Genomic DNA, 16,721 nt, shown 5'->3' on the forward strand with positions numbered 1-16,721 from the left:
TTCTGGGTTCTGACTTCTCAGGATCTATGCACCCAAATTGCGTGAAAATGTTATCACATGTCAGGTCTAGCATAATATATTTGTCCAATGAATACCCATTTATCATCTGCATTTCTTCTTTGTGTAGCAATTTTAATAGCCATTAGTGTAATAATAAATTTAAAACGCTTTAGAAAGTGATAAAATCAAACAATGGGAGGTCCAGGTTGGAATATCAATGATACGGAAAGAATAGATTGCAACTCATTGTAAAGATGACACATTTGACTTGCAGACACGCACAGCAAAAAGATTGTTACACCTTAAGCTTTCAGCCAAAGCTTTCATCAGAAAGGAAGAACTCTCACGCTTTCACACAAGTGAACACACCTCACACACACATAACTGATATCTCTGGCTGCTCAGGCCAGACTCAAGAGAAACAAACAGAATTTTTTCCTAAAAATTTGCCTCAGTAAACACACACAGATAAGCACAGAACAGCTGTCTCTGGCAAAAGCCACATACTTACACATCGGCCCCTTCACCCGACAGTCCCTTCCCTCCACTGGACTGTAAGCCACTCGTGGATGGTTCGTCCAGGCTTTTCAGCTCCTCACTCTGCCGTGTAAAAGATGGCTCCGTCTTTGGGTCGTCGACTGGAACCTCCTCCACATCGCTGTCGTACTCGATGCAAATGGGGTCCATCTCTGTCCCCGACAAGAGGAGTTCGTCGTCTTCTATCTTTTCACAGGTTATGTTCTCCACACCTTTGATTGTATGTGGACTGTTTACTGTTTTAGGAAAAAACATATAAATTTATAAGCACTATACATTATAAATATAAATATTTCTCAAGTAATGGCAACTGGATGAAAAAGGTACATCAGATTGGCACTAATAGCTGGACACACACAGTAAATGTCACATCTGGAACTGTTTGACTGTTAGTGTGTGACAAGCTTCCTTCACACCTGTCACAGCCCCTGGTAGATGACATCTGACATCTCCATTCCACTAGTCTGTCCCTGAATATAATATCTGAAAGTTGTCCAAAGCCTCAAGGATCAAACAGCCAAATAAGCGAGACAAATAATGGTGCCTCTTTTCAGTCATACCAAAAAGTGAAAAAAGAAAGACAGAAATTTTGATATCTTATCAATATTAAGGTACCTGAGTAATACATTAGTGGAGGCAGTGAGACATGATGAGATTTCATCAACCTCTTGTTGAATAGGGCGCAAGAGATACTTTTTGATACACAGAAGATACTGATAATGTACAATGTGTTTGAAAGTGAATATACAGGTTTTAAGGTTTTATAGCATTTATTACATCTGACTTACAATTATAAATAATACATCAAATGAATGAGCAACTATAACAGTTTCGCTTAAAAGTGTTCAAAGTGAGCACCATCGTCACACTTCGAGTCGATAGGTGAGTTTTTCCAAAATCTTGATTATTATGTCTATAGTAATTGTTGCAACAGTGCTGTTTCTTAAGTTGGATAGATCACCTGGTAGCGGAGACATATGTACATCATCCTTTATGAACGCCCAAAGGCAAAAATGTCATGGGGTCAGATGGTGTGTGAACATGAGGATCATATAAAACTAGGTCTGCCATCCAGTTGCGACCAATCCAGTGGTCAGGTACAACGTTCTTTAACCAGTCGCGTGCTGAGCTATGCCAGTGAGATGGCGCACCATTTCTCTGCTGAGAAACGTCGGTTACAGTTACTGTTACTTCAACGAAAAAGTTGAGAGGAGTCTTGTTGCAACTGTACCATCTCGTGGGGATTTGCTTACCCCCAGATACACCAATTACATGTGTTCACATTTCCATTTAGGTGAAATGTCGATTCACCACTGAAGATGACACGATCCAGAAAATGTTCATCTTACGCAGCAAAATTTCATTTGCGAAGCTGGCACGTAAGCCGTAGTACGTAGGCTTTAGAGCTTGTAACAACTGCAAATGACAAAGATGAACTGGTTTCTTGGGACTACACATGATAAATTCTCATTCATTTAAAATGTTTTTCATTCATTCCTCGTCGTTCCATTCTCTTACCTTTGAACATGGATATACAAACAAATCTGTTTGAGTTGCTCTTTCATTTGAAGTGTTATTTATAAGTTGAATTTAATAAATGCTACCAAGCCTTAAAACCCGTATATTCATTTTGAAACACACTGTATTTTCAAATCAAATGGCTCTGAGCACTATGCGACTTAACTTCTGAGGTCATCAGTCACCTAGAACTTAGAACTAATTAAACCTAACTAACCTAAGGACATCACACACATCCATGCCCGAGGCAGAATTCGAACCTGCGACCGTAGCGGTCACGCGGTTCCAGACTGAAGCGCCCAGAACCGCACGGCCACACTGGCCGGCCACTGTATTTTCACTCTGACAAACAGTCACAATGGCTTCTTAAAATAATAATATGTTTTAAGATGCAGGCATTCAACTTGTCCCCCCCACCCACCCCCCACCCCCAATGAACTGTACACTATAATTTTGTTTTCTTTCCTTTTTTCCAGAAATAGTAGTTCTCAATTAATTCTACTGCTTTTATGTATCTGGTGATATTCTAGATCTGTTAGTACCATGTCAGCTATTTCTTCATTAGCAAAACTACTTTTAGGCCTATAAACATTTTCAAATTCATAGAAATTGGATTCTGTAAATACTCATGAGCAGCACAAATTAAATGAGTTCAGTAGATCTCGAGTAAACCTGATCAATGCAGACTAAGCCTACTGTACTCCATTCAGATGCATGGCTCAACTGAGCACAAAAACACTAAAAAAGCTAATCTCAAATATATTTTTACTCTTTAACTTTTTCCCTGAACTGTAAGATCATCACTGTGCTGAATTTGAATGCACAAACACACATTCACAAAAACACTCTGCTCTTATATTTGACCTACATTTTCACGTGCTTAAAGATAATTATTTTATTTGTAATTGCAAATCTCTATAAATTTCAACATACCTGCTTCTCTGTATGATACATAACATTTATTAGAACACGCAGTGCCAATGTCCATACAGTGTCTTTCATCGAAAGACATCATCATTTGTTTCATCACCTGCTATGATAGTGCTGGAGATAATCAGAGAAGTGCACCTTCAGAAACTCTGATTTACCCACAGACTAACTGTATCCATTGAAAAGTTTTACTCCAGTCCAATCTCTGCTTTCTCCAACCAGCTTTTCTTCTTTATTACTGGATTCAAGTGGAGCGGACGCATTAGTGAGGAACTTGAACTCACTCACTGCTTAGTTGGATCTGTTCCCCGGCCCTCCTCTACGCCCACAGGAATACCCTATTCCAGTTCTGTCAATGGCAACACTATCCATCACAAGGCAGCTCTTCACAAGGGTACAGTCACCTTCCCTCTGTTGCCTTTCTCTGTTGTAGCCATTGCACCTATTTTCCTTTCTTCTTGTAGTTTTCATAGTGAAAGAAGGCTGTGTGGGTATCAACTGATTGACAATTCATAGATGATAAACAAATATCTAGGACACAAAATGCTGTATAGGGTAATGATGACAATGAAAATTTGTATGGATCGGGACTTGAACTCGGATTTCCCACTTTATGCGAGCAGTCACCTTAACTACTTTAGCTATTCATGTACAACACATGGCCAGATCCAAACTTCAGTACACTGTCATTCCTCCATCATAACCTGTACTCAATACACGTGTTATTTAGTTCCCGTAGTACAGGGAAGGAGATTTTAATTGAAAGTTGCTGCCTGGTATCAGCGCATACATATGATACTGCAATGCCTGTGTTAATAAGAAAGATGCAATGTTCCTTTGGACATGCACTCATGTCAAAAGGAACAGGCACTGCAGCAACTACAGCCATTATGAAATACATGAAATGTAATTGCAGTTGCAAATACAAATAAGCATCAGCTGTATTAGGGAATGATGACAATGAAAATTTGTGCCCGACCAGGACTTGAAACAAGATTTCCTGAGTGGTTGCCTTAACTGCTTTGGCTATTCCGTGTACAGGAATTAAACAACGTGTGCATAAGTACAGACTGTGATGCAGGAATGATGACATATGGAAATTTTGGCCTGGCCGTGTATCGTGCATGGATAGCCAAAGTGGTTAAGGCGGCCGCTGCATGTCCCAAGGAACATTGCATTGGTTTTCTTAACAACACAGGCACTGCAATGTCATATTTATCTGCTGATACTGGGCAGTGACTTTCAAATAAAATGTCCTCCCCTGTACAAAAATTACACAATGTGTGTACGAGTATGGGGTATGACGCAGGAACAAATGACATTTATAAATTTGGGTCTGGCTGTGAGTCATGCACGAATAGCGAAAGCAGTTAAGGCTTGTTGTCATTCCCTTATACAGCTCATAGCTGTTCATATTTCAACTGCAAATACATTTCATGTCATTCATAACTGCTGTAGTTGCCACAATGCCTGTTCCTTTGAGCACGCATCGATGTGACCAGAAAGTAACACCTGCCAGGCCACATATAAAAAACTGGAATGGTTGAAACAAATTTGTTTATAAAATATTATCAGTAGATCTTTCCACTGCTTTTCTACATTATCAACATTTGTGTCAAAGCATTCATCATATGTTTTTAGAAGCTTTATTTTTACTGCCATGACAGGTTCTGGGCCTTACTGCTCATCTCCAGATGGCCACTATGATACTTTATTATCAAAAATGTTAGCAGCACGTGTACTCCTGTCGAGCATAGGAAAATTTACATACAAGGTGCATTCAAGTTCTAAGGCCTCCGATTTTTTTTTTCTAATTAACTACTCACCCGAAATCTATGAAACTGGTGTTACTTCTCGACGTAATCGCCCTGCAGACGTACACATTTTTCACAATGCTGATGCCATGATTCCATGGTAGTGACAAAGGCTTCTTTAGGAGTCTGTTTTGACCACTTGAAAATCGCTGAGGCAATAGCAGCACGGCAGGTGAATGTGCGGCCATGGAGAGTGTCTTTCATTGTTGGAAAAAGCCAAAAGTCACTAGGAGCCAGGTCAGGTGAGTAGGGAGCATGAGCAATCACTTCAAAGTTGTTATCACGAAGAAACTGTTGCATAATGTTAGCTCGATGTGCGGGTGCATTGTCTCGGTGAAACAGCACACGCGCAGCCCTTCCCGGACGTTTTTGTTGCAGTCCAAGAAGGTATTTGTTCTTCAAAACATTTTCGTAGGATGCACCTGTTACCGTAGTGCCCTTTGGAACGCAATGGGTAAGGATTACGTCCTCGCTGTCCAAGAATATGGACACCATCATTTTTTCAGCACTGGCGGTTACCCGAAATTTTTTTGGTGGCAGTGAATCTGTGTGCTTCCATTGAGCTGACTGGCGCTTTGTTTCTGGATTGAAAAATGGCATCCACGTCTCATCCATTGTCACAACCGACGGAAAGAAAGTCCCATTCATGCTGTCGTTGCGCGTCAACATTGCTTGGCAACGTGCCACATGGGCAGCCACGTGGTCGTCCGTCAGCATTCGTGGCACCCACCTGGATGACACTTTCCGCATTTTCAGGTCGTCATGCAGGATTGTGTGCACAGAACCCACAGAAATGCCAACTCTGGAGGCGATCTGTTCAAAAGTCATTCAGCGATCCCCCAAAACAATTCTCTCCACTTTCTCGATCATGTCGTCAGACTGGCTTGTGCGAGCTCGAGGTTGTTTCGGTTTGTTGTCACACGATGTTCTGCCTTCATTAAACTGTCGCACCCACGAACGCACTTTCGACACATCCATAACTCCATCACCACATGTCTCCTTCAACTGTCAATGAATTTCAATTGGTTTCACACCACGCAATTTCAGAAAACGAATGATTGCACGCTGTTCAAGTAAGGAAAACGTCGCCATTTTAAGTATTTAAAACAGATCTCATTCTCGCCGCTGGCGGTAAAATTCCATCTGCCGTGCAGTGCTGCCATCTCTGGGACGTATTGACAATGAATGTGGCCTCATTTTAAAACAATGCGCATGTTTCTCTCTCTTTCCAGTCCGAAGAAAACAAATCGGAGGCCTTAGAACTTGAATGCACCTCGTAGTTGACTGACTTTATGTATGGATGATTTACATAATGCAATAAAATGTATTAATGTGCACAGATGTGCATAGAAGTGATAACATATAACATGAATGAGAATGTGCACTTAACATTTGTTCTGGTGAAAGGTGTTTTGTATCGTATTTGGTTCTTACACATACAAAGGTAAATGCACAGAACTCATTCAGTTTATATGTTTTCAATTGAATCCACCATACCAATGTGTTTGCAAATATGACAAGTCATCCATATGGCATACAAAATGGTGTTAATTGTTTAAATATCCTTATACAGTACAGGAGCAGATGACAAGCCCTGACAATCCTAAAACAAGGGCATTGTCAGGAGTGCCCCAGGGAAGTGTAAGAGGAGTATTATTATTCTCTACATGCATAAATGATCTAGCAGACTGGGTAAGCAGCCCTCTGCAACGGTTTGCCGATGATGCTGTGGTGTGTGGGAAGGTGTTGGTGTTCAGTGACTGTAGGAGGTTACAAGATGACTTAGACAAAATTTCTAGCTGCTGTGATGAATGGCAGGTAGAAATGGCATGATGAATGGCATGTAGAAAAATGTAAGTTCACGCGGTTGAGTAGGAAAAACAATCCCATAATGTTCGAGTACAGCATTGATACAATCACATCAGTTAAATATCTAGGCGTAACAGTGCAAAGTAATATGAAATTGAATGAGTGTGTAAGGGTTCTTGTGGTCAACTTCAATTTACTGGGAGAATTTTAGGAAAGTGTGGCTCATCTGTAAAGGAGGCCAAGGAGGATATTAGTGCAAACCCTTGTTGAGTGCTGTGTGAGCGTTAGGGATCCACACCAGGTCGCATTAAAAGAAGATATTGAATAAATTCAGAGGCAGGTGCTAGATTTGTTATTAACAGGTTCAAATAACACGTACATATTACGGGGATGCTCCAGGAACACAAACAGGAATTCCTGGAGGGAGGAAAGATGATGTTCTTTTTGGGGAACTCTGTTGAGTAAATATAGGGAACTGGCATTTGAAGTTGACTGCCAAACGATTCTTCTGCCTCCAGCATACAGAAATATTCTACTGCCACAAACGTAAATTTTGCATAAGGACCTTGAAGATAAGATTACAGAGATTTGGGCTCATATGGAAGCATACAGACAGTCATTTTTTCCTCGCTCCATATGCAAGTGGAACAGAAGAGGAAATGACTAGTAGTGGTAAAGAGTACCCTCTGCCACCCACCACACAGTGGCTTGCAGAGTGTGCGTGCAGGTGCCTGAAGATGGGCATAGTGGTCCAAAACATGTTGTGGCATTAAAATAAAACTTATTAAAAGTATTTGTGGGTGATTGCATTCTTCTAACCATCCTTAATTGAACAAGTCAAGGAGGTCAACAAGATCCAGTAAGGTTAAAATGATATTCATCATAATGCTTAAGAAGTTGATAAATTCCATCTGCATAAAATTCAGACATTTGTGATTGCAGTTGGCCCATGATAGCACCTAGTTGTTTTTTGTAGGAGCCTAAGCAGTGGAAGTTGAGACACTGTTTTGTGCCCACGTAGAAATCACCTGGAGCTGAGACTGTACTCTAGGGTGGTTGTTCAAACACATACCATTTGAACTGATGCAGCAATTCTTTGCCAGGCAGAATGTAGCTGACCACTCTCTCTCTCTCTCTCTCTCTCTCTTGCACGCACGCACACACACACACACACACACACACACACACACACACACACACAACACTAGTAGTAAACAGAATGCTTCATTTGTTTTGAATGGCTTTCCTCATTTTTTCTTAAACAATCACAAAGACTCTAGAACTGTTTGTCTTTCACGCAGCATAAAACCAAACAAGATCCCTTTATCACACACACACACACACACACACACACACACAAAAGTAGCCATAACATTTCGGGTTTACAGAGTTTGGTGTGTCTTCATTGGTTTGTTTGGGAAAGGCAGTACAACCCCACAACACTGACTGTCATTTTGTCCTCACATTATCATGGGGAATCTTTATCTGTTTAGCAGGTCTTCTCTGTAATGAAAGGTAAAGATCAAACAAGCAGTCATCTGTTGAGTTCTGTGGTTCTCAGAAAGGAGATTTGCAACCCAACAGACAGAGAACGCGTGGTGTTCTAACTGCTTAGTCACAATCTCTTGCAAAAAAATGCTGAGAAATATGTGAAAAGTTGTCTGGGTTGAAACATTGTGAAATATTTTGTCAGTTTTTTGAATGAGTTCATTGCTGACTGCAGTGCCATTAAAAATCATATCACAGAACAGATTTCACATTTGGAAGTATTTTCAATTGCAGGACTTCTTTTGAACAGCTATTGTACAGAAATGTGAAGCAACATGGCTTTCTCACTATCACAGATTTGAGAATACTGACCTACAGCTTGAGTCAGTATAGCAGCTGTACTGTCCATTTACTGTTTCCCATGCCACATGAAAATGGAGTTACTTTGTGGATAGCCCTATTTCAGATGTATATTGTTTCTGATATCTTCTATGGTGAATTTGTTGGGAACATATGGCACTGAAACTGATAGCATGTAAATTTCATATAAATAAATACACATTTTTTAAGGTAGTGGTGATATGCAGCTTTTAAATATTTCTGAAAATACAAGGTCTGTCCAAAAAAATTCTGGAACTTTGTCTACAAAACTTTTCTATGCTTACCTTTTACTTGTTGTGTATGGTCTCCTTCCACTTCCGGAACCAATCTTGGTACACCTCCTGCTAGATCGTGTTAAGTGCATCTGCAGATTTTCTTTTATATTGTCTACCGTTGTAAATCTGCATCCCTTCAATTGGGTTTTCAACTTTGGAAATTAAAAAAAATCCAAAGGGACAGGTCTGGAGAGTACGGAGGATGAGTCAGCACAGTGATTACATTTTTTGTGTAATAGTCACACACCAACAGGGATGAATGTGCAGGTGCATTGTGGGGTCTTGCCCTCTCGATTCTTTACTGGATGCCTATAGGATATTGCTTTCTCGGATAGCTATACAACAATTCAAGCAAATCACAGTAATAGTTTTTATTACAATAAAGAAGACTGACAATACTTAACTTCAGATTTACAAGTTGTTGCAAGTAATGGGCGACATGCAAACAGTCAGTGTCCTTTACTATATACAATGTCCATGTAAGCAATGGATATGCTCTCTTCTAAAGCGTGGTTTCTACTAGTGTTCGTCTTCTACTGCCCTGGTCTAAAACTGTGCTGGTCTGCTACTCTCTGGGTCTAGTACTGTGCTAATATTGTGCGGCCGAGGCTGGCAGAAGCAGCACTTGTATTCTTTTCTTGTAGAGGCTTCTCCTGTCATGGTGCGGTCCTAGTCAAATGGCTGACCTCATCTCCCAGACTCCTCTGCTCTTGTGTTTATCATCATGCCGGCACTTTTCAATACATTGTGTAATGTAATCGAGCGTTGGAGAAAAGGTTTATCTGAAGCGAAAAGTATGATGCCCACAGTAAAGAGTTAAGGTAATTTCATGATTATATTATGTTGCCAGAAAATGTGTTTAATTTATTTAATTATGAATATGTTCTTTATGATAAATAATGGACTTGTTTAAGATGATAAATGCTATATATATATATGACTAAACAATATCTAGGAAGTGGGAATATTTGCAGCTTCTGGACACATGTTGGCTTGCCCCCCCCCCCCCCCCCCCCCCCCCCACAGTCTTGGAGGAAAACGGACTTGCTTTTGTGACAAGTGAAGTATAATAGATTTAGGTGATCAATGTTGATAGTGAGAATGGTGTAGTTTCTAACAAAAAGTATGAATAAATATAATTTTTAGCTGAAAGAATTTCCAATCCAGTGGAGTTTATTTAAACAGAAGAAAACCCAGGCCATGCTTGATGTTGGGATGATTATTTTGCAGACAAAGAAAACTATGAAACCCCCTAGACAAACGAGATCTGCAGTGTGTAATCATTAAGCAACTACTAAAAAAAAATTCGGGCTGAAATTGTGCTGGGATGGTTGTATTATTCCCATTCAAAAACAAGTGGTGAGAGTGTTGTCCTACCACACTATACTGCATAAGATTCTACAAACAATTTTTCAGTTACCTAAGAAACGAGTAAGATAACAACCAGTACAGTTGGAACATGCATTATCATGACGCGAGAGCCATGAATTGTCTCCTCACATTTCAGGCTGTTTCCTTCTCAAATTTTCTCGGAGGCATCGCAACATGTCCCATTAGTACCATCGATTAACAGTTTGTCCCTGTGGCACGAATTCATGACGAACTACTCCTTCAAAGTCAGAGAAACTATCAGCATGGCTTTGACATTTGACCTGATGGCTTTTTTGGGTCTTGGAGAACTTTTCCCAACTCATAGTGAAGATTGAACTTTGGTCTCACCATCATAACCATAGTGCAGATTCATTGCTTCTCTGAATCTGTCATCTCAAAATTTGCAAACTGTGTGATACAATGTTCTACCCAATATAGCACTCAGTGATAGCAGACATACACCAATGAAACTTCTGGCAGTTACACATTAAACACAGGTGTGTGCAGAGGGATGCTCACATGCAATATTGGCACGAAATCACAAATATTCCGGAATTTTCTGAACAGTCCTTGTACATGGGTTGTCCCAATAACCGTATCACTTCATTAAAACTATCAGTTTCAGTCAAACAGCAAACTACCATTAGGTACCTATGTGCAATATAAACAACTATAATTAGGTACAATGACCACAAATCAAAAACTATCATTACACAAGATTACCCAGAACTCCACTGACAAACTTTCAGAGGTGGGAGTATGGACCAAAACAATAAAAAAATCTGGTAAACATAGGCTCAAAAACACATATCTTAAGAGCTATGAGAACTTGATCATCTTCGATACTGTTGAACACATCTCTTCTACTGACAGCTCTGTTTTCCATGTGTTTGGAGGAGGCAGTATGATCCAAAACAAGAAAAAAAAATGTCCAGTAAGCATCAAAGGAGAGTTCTAAAATGCATACCTTAAGGAATAAGAATATCTGTTTGGTAGAAGAGATTATTTTGTAATGCTCACAGCTCTTAAGGTATGCACTTTAGAGTCCATGTTTATTGGATATTTTTTTCTTGTTTTTGTTCATACTATCATCTCTGAAAGATACTTGGTAGATTTCTGGTTCACTCTGTGTATCCAAAAACATTTGTCACACAACCCATATTTACAATTACTTAATGTTAATTACAGGATATGCACACATCATGACCACTTGCATTTAAGTCAATGTAATATATTAACTGCATCAAAATTACTGAATCCAGGAAAGTTCCTGATTTATACAGGTGATTCTTATTAATGTTTAAAATCCTTTCATGTTTAATATAAGGAACATGGGGCTGCAAATGTTGGCAAATATGCCAAAAGCAGTGAGAAATGTTGAGCATGTCACATCAGCACATGACTTACATCACTGCATGTGCAGCAGTTGGACTTGGCCTTGAAGGGGTGATTCAATGATGCAATACTTGCATTTGGACAAACGGTGGAAATTTTAAACATCTTTTGTTTATGTGATCCACAATGAACACAGAATTACAGAAGTATTGTCCTCATTGCAACCAAGGCAAAGCTGTTCTTTTTTGTGTTTCTTTCCTCTTGTCCATTCTTGTTTTGTTTACAGACATTATTTACTAAAGAAAGCAAGGTCATTTACTGCTAACAGTGCAGTTCAAAAGCTTATATTCATTTACTTGTGACACAATATGGTGGGTTTTTGTTATATCGTACTTTGCAATAAACCAGCAGTTGCAGTGAGACTGGTAAATAAAATAACAAATCTTACTTCAATGTAGACACATAACTGTTTAACTTGAGAAAAAAAAATACTACCTGGCAAACAAAAGACTTGAACCATGAGCGTCACATGCTACAGTTGGGCACGCAGTCCCGGAGCCCCGCCGACGTGAATATTTGACTAGTGTTGGAATGATCAGGCGTGACAGACCGACAGGCTCAACTGCTGCACACGTGGTGAGATATATCACCTGCTGATGTCACATATACAATATTTCTCATCTGCTTTAGGGGTATTTCCTGATATCCACAGTCCTATGTTTCTTATATTAAATTACTTGTCTCAGTGTCATCTACATCACTTCAGAGGTTTTTAAATGTTAATAAGAATCACACTATAAATTATGTCCGCCCCCGGTAGCTGAGTGGTCAGTGCGACGGACTGTCAATCCTAAGGGCCTGAGTTCGATTCCCGGCTGGGTCGGAGATTTTCTCCACTCAGGGACTGGCTGTTGTGTTGTCCTAATCATCATCATTTCATCCCCCATCGATGTGCAAGTTACCGAAGTGGCGTCAAATCGGAAGACTTGCACCAGGCGAGCGGTCTACCCGACGGGAGGCCCTCGTCACACGCCATTATTATACTGTAAATTATGTCAAGCTGTTCCAGTCCATCTTCATAGCTGAGTGGTCAGCCTAAATGGCTGCCATGCAGAAGATATGGGTTTGATTCCTGGTACTGACAGGCAGTCTTCCTCGGTGGGAGCACTGGTACGGGCTGCGCTTACTCTTTGATACCTTCTGAGGAACTATTTGACCAAGTAGTAATGGCTCCACAGATTGAAAAATCTGGAAAACAGCCAGGAGAACGTTGTACTGACCACAACAAGCTCCCCATACTGCAAGCCGAGGGTAGAGACCGAGAACATTACACACTCCTTCGGCCTTCGAGGCCTCGCGAGGAGCTTGTAGTTTGCTCGGGCTGTTTCAGTGCCAATCAGGGAACAGCCAGGTGCCCGTGGGCAGCAGAGGGCTGGAGTAGGCAAACAGCTAACATACAGGCAGCCCAGGTGTAGCGTACACACCAGCAGGATGGGGTGGCCGCATGTTTATTCACAGAATGTGTGCAACATGACTATTGGGCCCACAGCACAAGGTTGGGACTGTAATTGTAACATGTTGGGTGGCTCCAGATTGCTGTTACACTCTCTTTCAAAGACAGAGGCAAAATGTAGAAGTCATTCCAAAGAACAGTAAATCTAAGTGTATCTCTTGTATCAACAAGTAGTTCAAAGCATAGAATAAGAAAACTACGTGCAGGTGGTGGACAAAAATTTGGAAACATCACGAGCATGACACATTACCATGCCTAATAAGGTGCAGGGAAATCATTGGCATTCAAAACAGCTTCCAGTCATCTCAAAATTGTTAAATACGAGTCCTGTATGGTTTTCAAGGGACTCTTACATCATCCCTCCTGCAAAATAGTGGCAAGTTCAGGAAACGATGATGAGAGATGGATAGCGATTGAACACCCTGCTCTCCAAAATAGACCACAAAGGCTCGGTAATATGAAGGTGTGGCGACTGGCTGGCAGGGGAGGTGCAACAATTCATCCTCGTGCTCATCTCCTGGAACACAGCATAACCATTGAGGAACGAACACTGCACCATGGGATGGACGTAATCATCCAAACCAGGCCATAATTCTTGAAGGTAACGTGATCTTGCAGGGTTGCTGTGGAACTCGTGGAATACCATGGTACAGCTGCCCAAATCATCGCTGAACTCATGCCGTGTTTCGTTCTCGGGATGTAAACTCGGCCAGAAGTTGGGAATAGTGTGAAATGAGACTCATCTGACCAAATAGTAATCTTCCATTGCTTCATTATCCAAGTTTTATGGCTCCAGCAGGTTTTCCTCTTGTAGGCACTTACATCACTGATGAGTGCTTTTGGAATGTTTTGATGTTGCAGGGTTCTCGAATGTGACATAGCAACTTTTACAACTATCATCCTCTTACTTTTGTCACAACCTTCTTCAATGACTATCCATCATGATCACTCAACACACGACTTACATCAGTGTTGTGAAATAGTGGATGATGTTTTTCCGCTTTCCCTGTATGTAGTATAAATCTTCAAAATGCTGCATCTTGAAAAACCAAACACTTCGGCTACCACGGTTATGGAAGCACTCGTCATACAAGCACCAACAATTTACCCTCATTCAAATTTACATGTGCCATCTGTACCCTTCCCCCCGACACTAGCTTTTCTGAACTACAAAGGTTTGAGTTATTCTCGCAATACGTGCTTCCCTACCACAATCTGCATCATTCTCCACTAACCCCCTGCCCCATACACACTGCAAAGTATGTATGGAACCAGCCTAGTATTCAGGGGCAGTGTCCAGCCATTAATGCCAAGATAACACGTCTGACAGTACTTACAGCAAGCCACGTCGGCACAGTCGTAGTCCTCGAAGCTGACTACATACATAGAAGACCCGCTCTCTACTCCAGTAAGTATCACTCGTTCTATGTGATATACATGGCCGTAGTTTGCAAAATACTGCTGTATGTCATCTGCAGTTAATTTCCCATTATCTTTTTGTACTTTCACTATGATCCTGTCCTTCAGTCTTGTGTTTAACGAAGTGTCAACCTGAAACAAAATAGGAAATATGTTACACAGAACTCTGTCTACCTTTGTTCCACCTGCATTTCACATGATGTTGAGCTAATTGTACATTCAGAATACAATGACAGTTATTTCACAATAGCAACAAAATACTACTCCAACTATACATATCAGTACCTTAACAAAACACAGTTTGTCAAGCCTGTAAAGGCTTTACATGTGATTCAGTTATGTATTATGTTGTTGTTGTTGTTGTCTTCAGTCCAGAGACGGGTTTGATGCAGCTCTTCATGCTACTTATGCAATCTTCTTCATCTCCAAGTAACTACTGCACCCTACATCCTTCTGAATCTGCTTAGTGTATTCATCTCTTGGTCAGCCTCTACAATTTTTACCCTCCATGCTGCTCTCCAGCAGCTCTTCATGCTTCAGAACATGTCCTGTGAACCGATCCCTTCTTCTACTCAAGTCGTGCCACAATTTCCTATTCTCCCCAATTCTACTCATACCTCCTCATTAGTTACATGATCTACCCATCTAATCTTCAGCATTCTTCTGCAGCACCACATTTCAAAAGCTTTTATTCTCTTCTTGTCTGAACAATTTATCATCCTTGTTTCACTTCCATACATGGCTAAACTCCATACAAATACTTTCAGAAAAGGCTTCCTGACAATTACATCTATACTCAATGTTGAGAAATTTCCGTTTTCAAAAACACTTTCCTTGCCATTGCCAGTCTACATTTTATATCCTCTTTACTTTGACCACCATCAGTTATTTTGCTTGCTCCCCAAATAGCAAAACCCATCTACTACTTTATGTGTCTCATTTCCTAATATAATTCCCTCAGCATCACCTGATTTAATTCGACTACATTCCATTATGCCCGTTTTGCTTTTGTTGGTGTTCATCTTATATCCTCCTTTCAAGACACTTTCCATTCCATTTAATTGCTCTTCAAGATCCTTTGCTGTCTCTCCAAATTTTTCTTCAGTTTCCTTTACTGCTTGCTCACTACACAGATTGAATAACAACGGGGATAGGTTACAACCCTGTCTCACTTCCTTCCCAACCACTGCTTCCCTTTCATGCCCCATGACTCTTACAACTGGTTTCTACAAAAATTGTAAATGGTCTTTCACTCCCTGCATTTGACCCCGGATACCTTAAGAATTTGAAAGAGAGTATTCCAGTCAACACTGTCAAAAGCTTTCTCTAAGTCTGCAAATGCTATAAACATAGGTTTGTCTTTCCTTAACCTATCTTCTAATATAAGTCGTAGGGTCAGTATGGCCACGCATGTTCCAACATTTCTACAGAATACAAACTGGTCTTCCCCGAGGTCAGCTTCTATCAGTTTTTCATTCGTCTGTAAAGAATTTGTGTTAGTATTTTGCAGTCATGACTTACTAAACTGATAGTTCGGTAATTTTCACACATGTCAGCACTTGATTTCTGCAGGATTGGAATTATTATATTCTTCTTGAAGTCTGAGGGTCTTTTGCCTGTCTCATACGTCTTCCTCACTAGATGGTAGAGTTCTGTCAGGGCTGGCTCTCCCAAGCCTATAAGTAATTCTAATGGAATGTTGTCAACTCCCGGGGCCTTGTTTCGACTTTGGTGCTCTGTCAAACTCTTCATGCAATATCATATCTCCCATTTCATCTTCATCTACATCCTCTTCCATTTCCGTAATATTGTCTTCAAGTATGTCGCCCTTGTGGAGATCCTCTTCCACCTTTCTGCTTTCTCTTCTTTGCTTCGAACTGGTTTTCCATCCAAGCTCTTGATATTCATGCAAGTGGTTCTCTTTTCTCCAAAGGTCTCTTTAATTTTCTCGTAGGCAGTTATGTATACAGTAGCGAAATAAGCCAAAGTTAGAAACATTGCAGCCTGGTGTTTCCTGAATTGCGAAAAGAGAATCTCCTTAGTGATTATATTGCAAAGGGTTAAAAAATATGATGAAAACTAATGAATTTTTGTGATCAACAGAAAAATCTATATCAGGAGTAAGTGCCCCTCCGCAAAGTGGTTTTCACAATGTGAACAGAGAGTGACTTGCAGCAAAAATTTTCTACTCCGTGGAAACTTTGTATAAAGTGCATGATCACTAAGTCAAAAAATTAGAGCTTTTTTTATCCTGAAGTCTCAAGTCTTTCACAGCCAGATCAACAAATTTTCAACTTAGCCTCAGCTGTCTGATAGATATTATATACCTGG

General features: G+C 40.4%; 1 protein-coding gene across 1 annotated transcript in view; it reads right to left on the minus strand.

The window, feature by feature from the left end:
• Positions 1 to 507: 507 nt before the first annotated feature.
• Positions 508 to 16,721, minus strand: part of LOC126427960 (serine-aspartate repeat-containing protein I-like) — a 129,286-nt gene continuing 113,072 nt past the window's right edge. The window contains exons 5-6 of the mRNA XM_050089848.1: positions 14,309 to 14,522; positions 508 to 773 (exon numbers count right to left, since the gene is read on the minus strand). Coding sequence (XP_049945805.1) covers positions 508 to 773; positions 14,309 to 14,522 — 480 coding nt within the window. The remainder of the gene's footprint in view (positions 774 to 14,308; positions 14,523 to 16,721) is intronic.

Source organism: Schistocerca serialis, chromosome 12, assembly GCF_023864345.2.
Source record: "Schistocerca serialis cubense isolate TAMUIC-IGC-003099 chromosome 12, iqSchSeri2.2, whole genome shotgun sequence".
NCBI lineage: Eukaryota > Metazoa > Arthropoda > Insecta > Orthoptera > Acrididae > Schistocerca > Schistocerca serialis.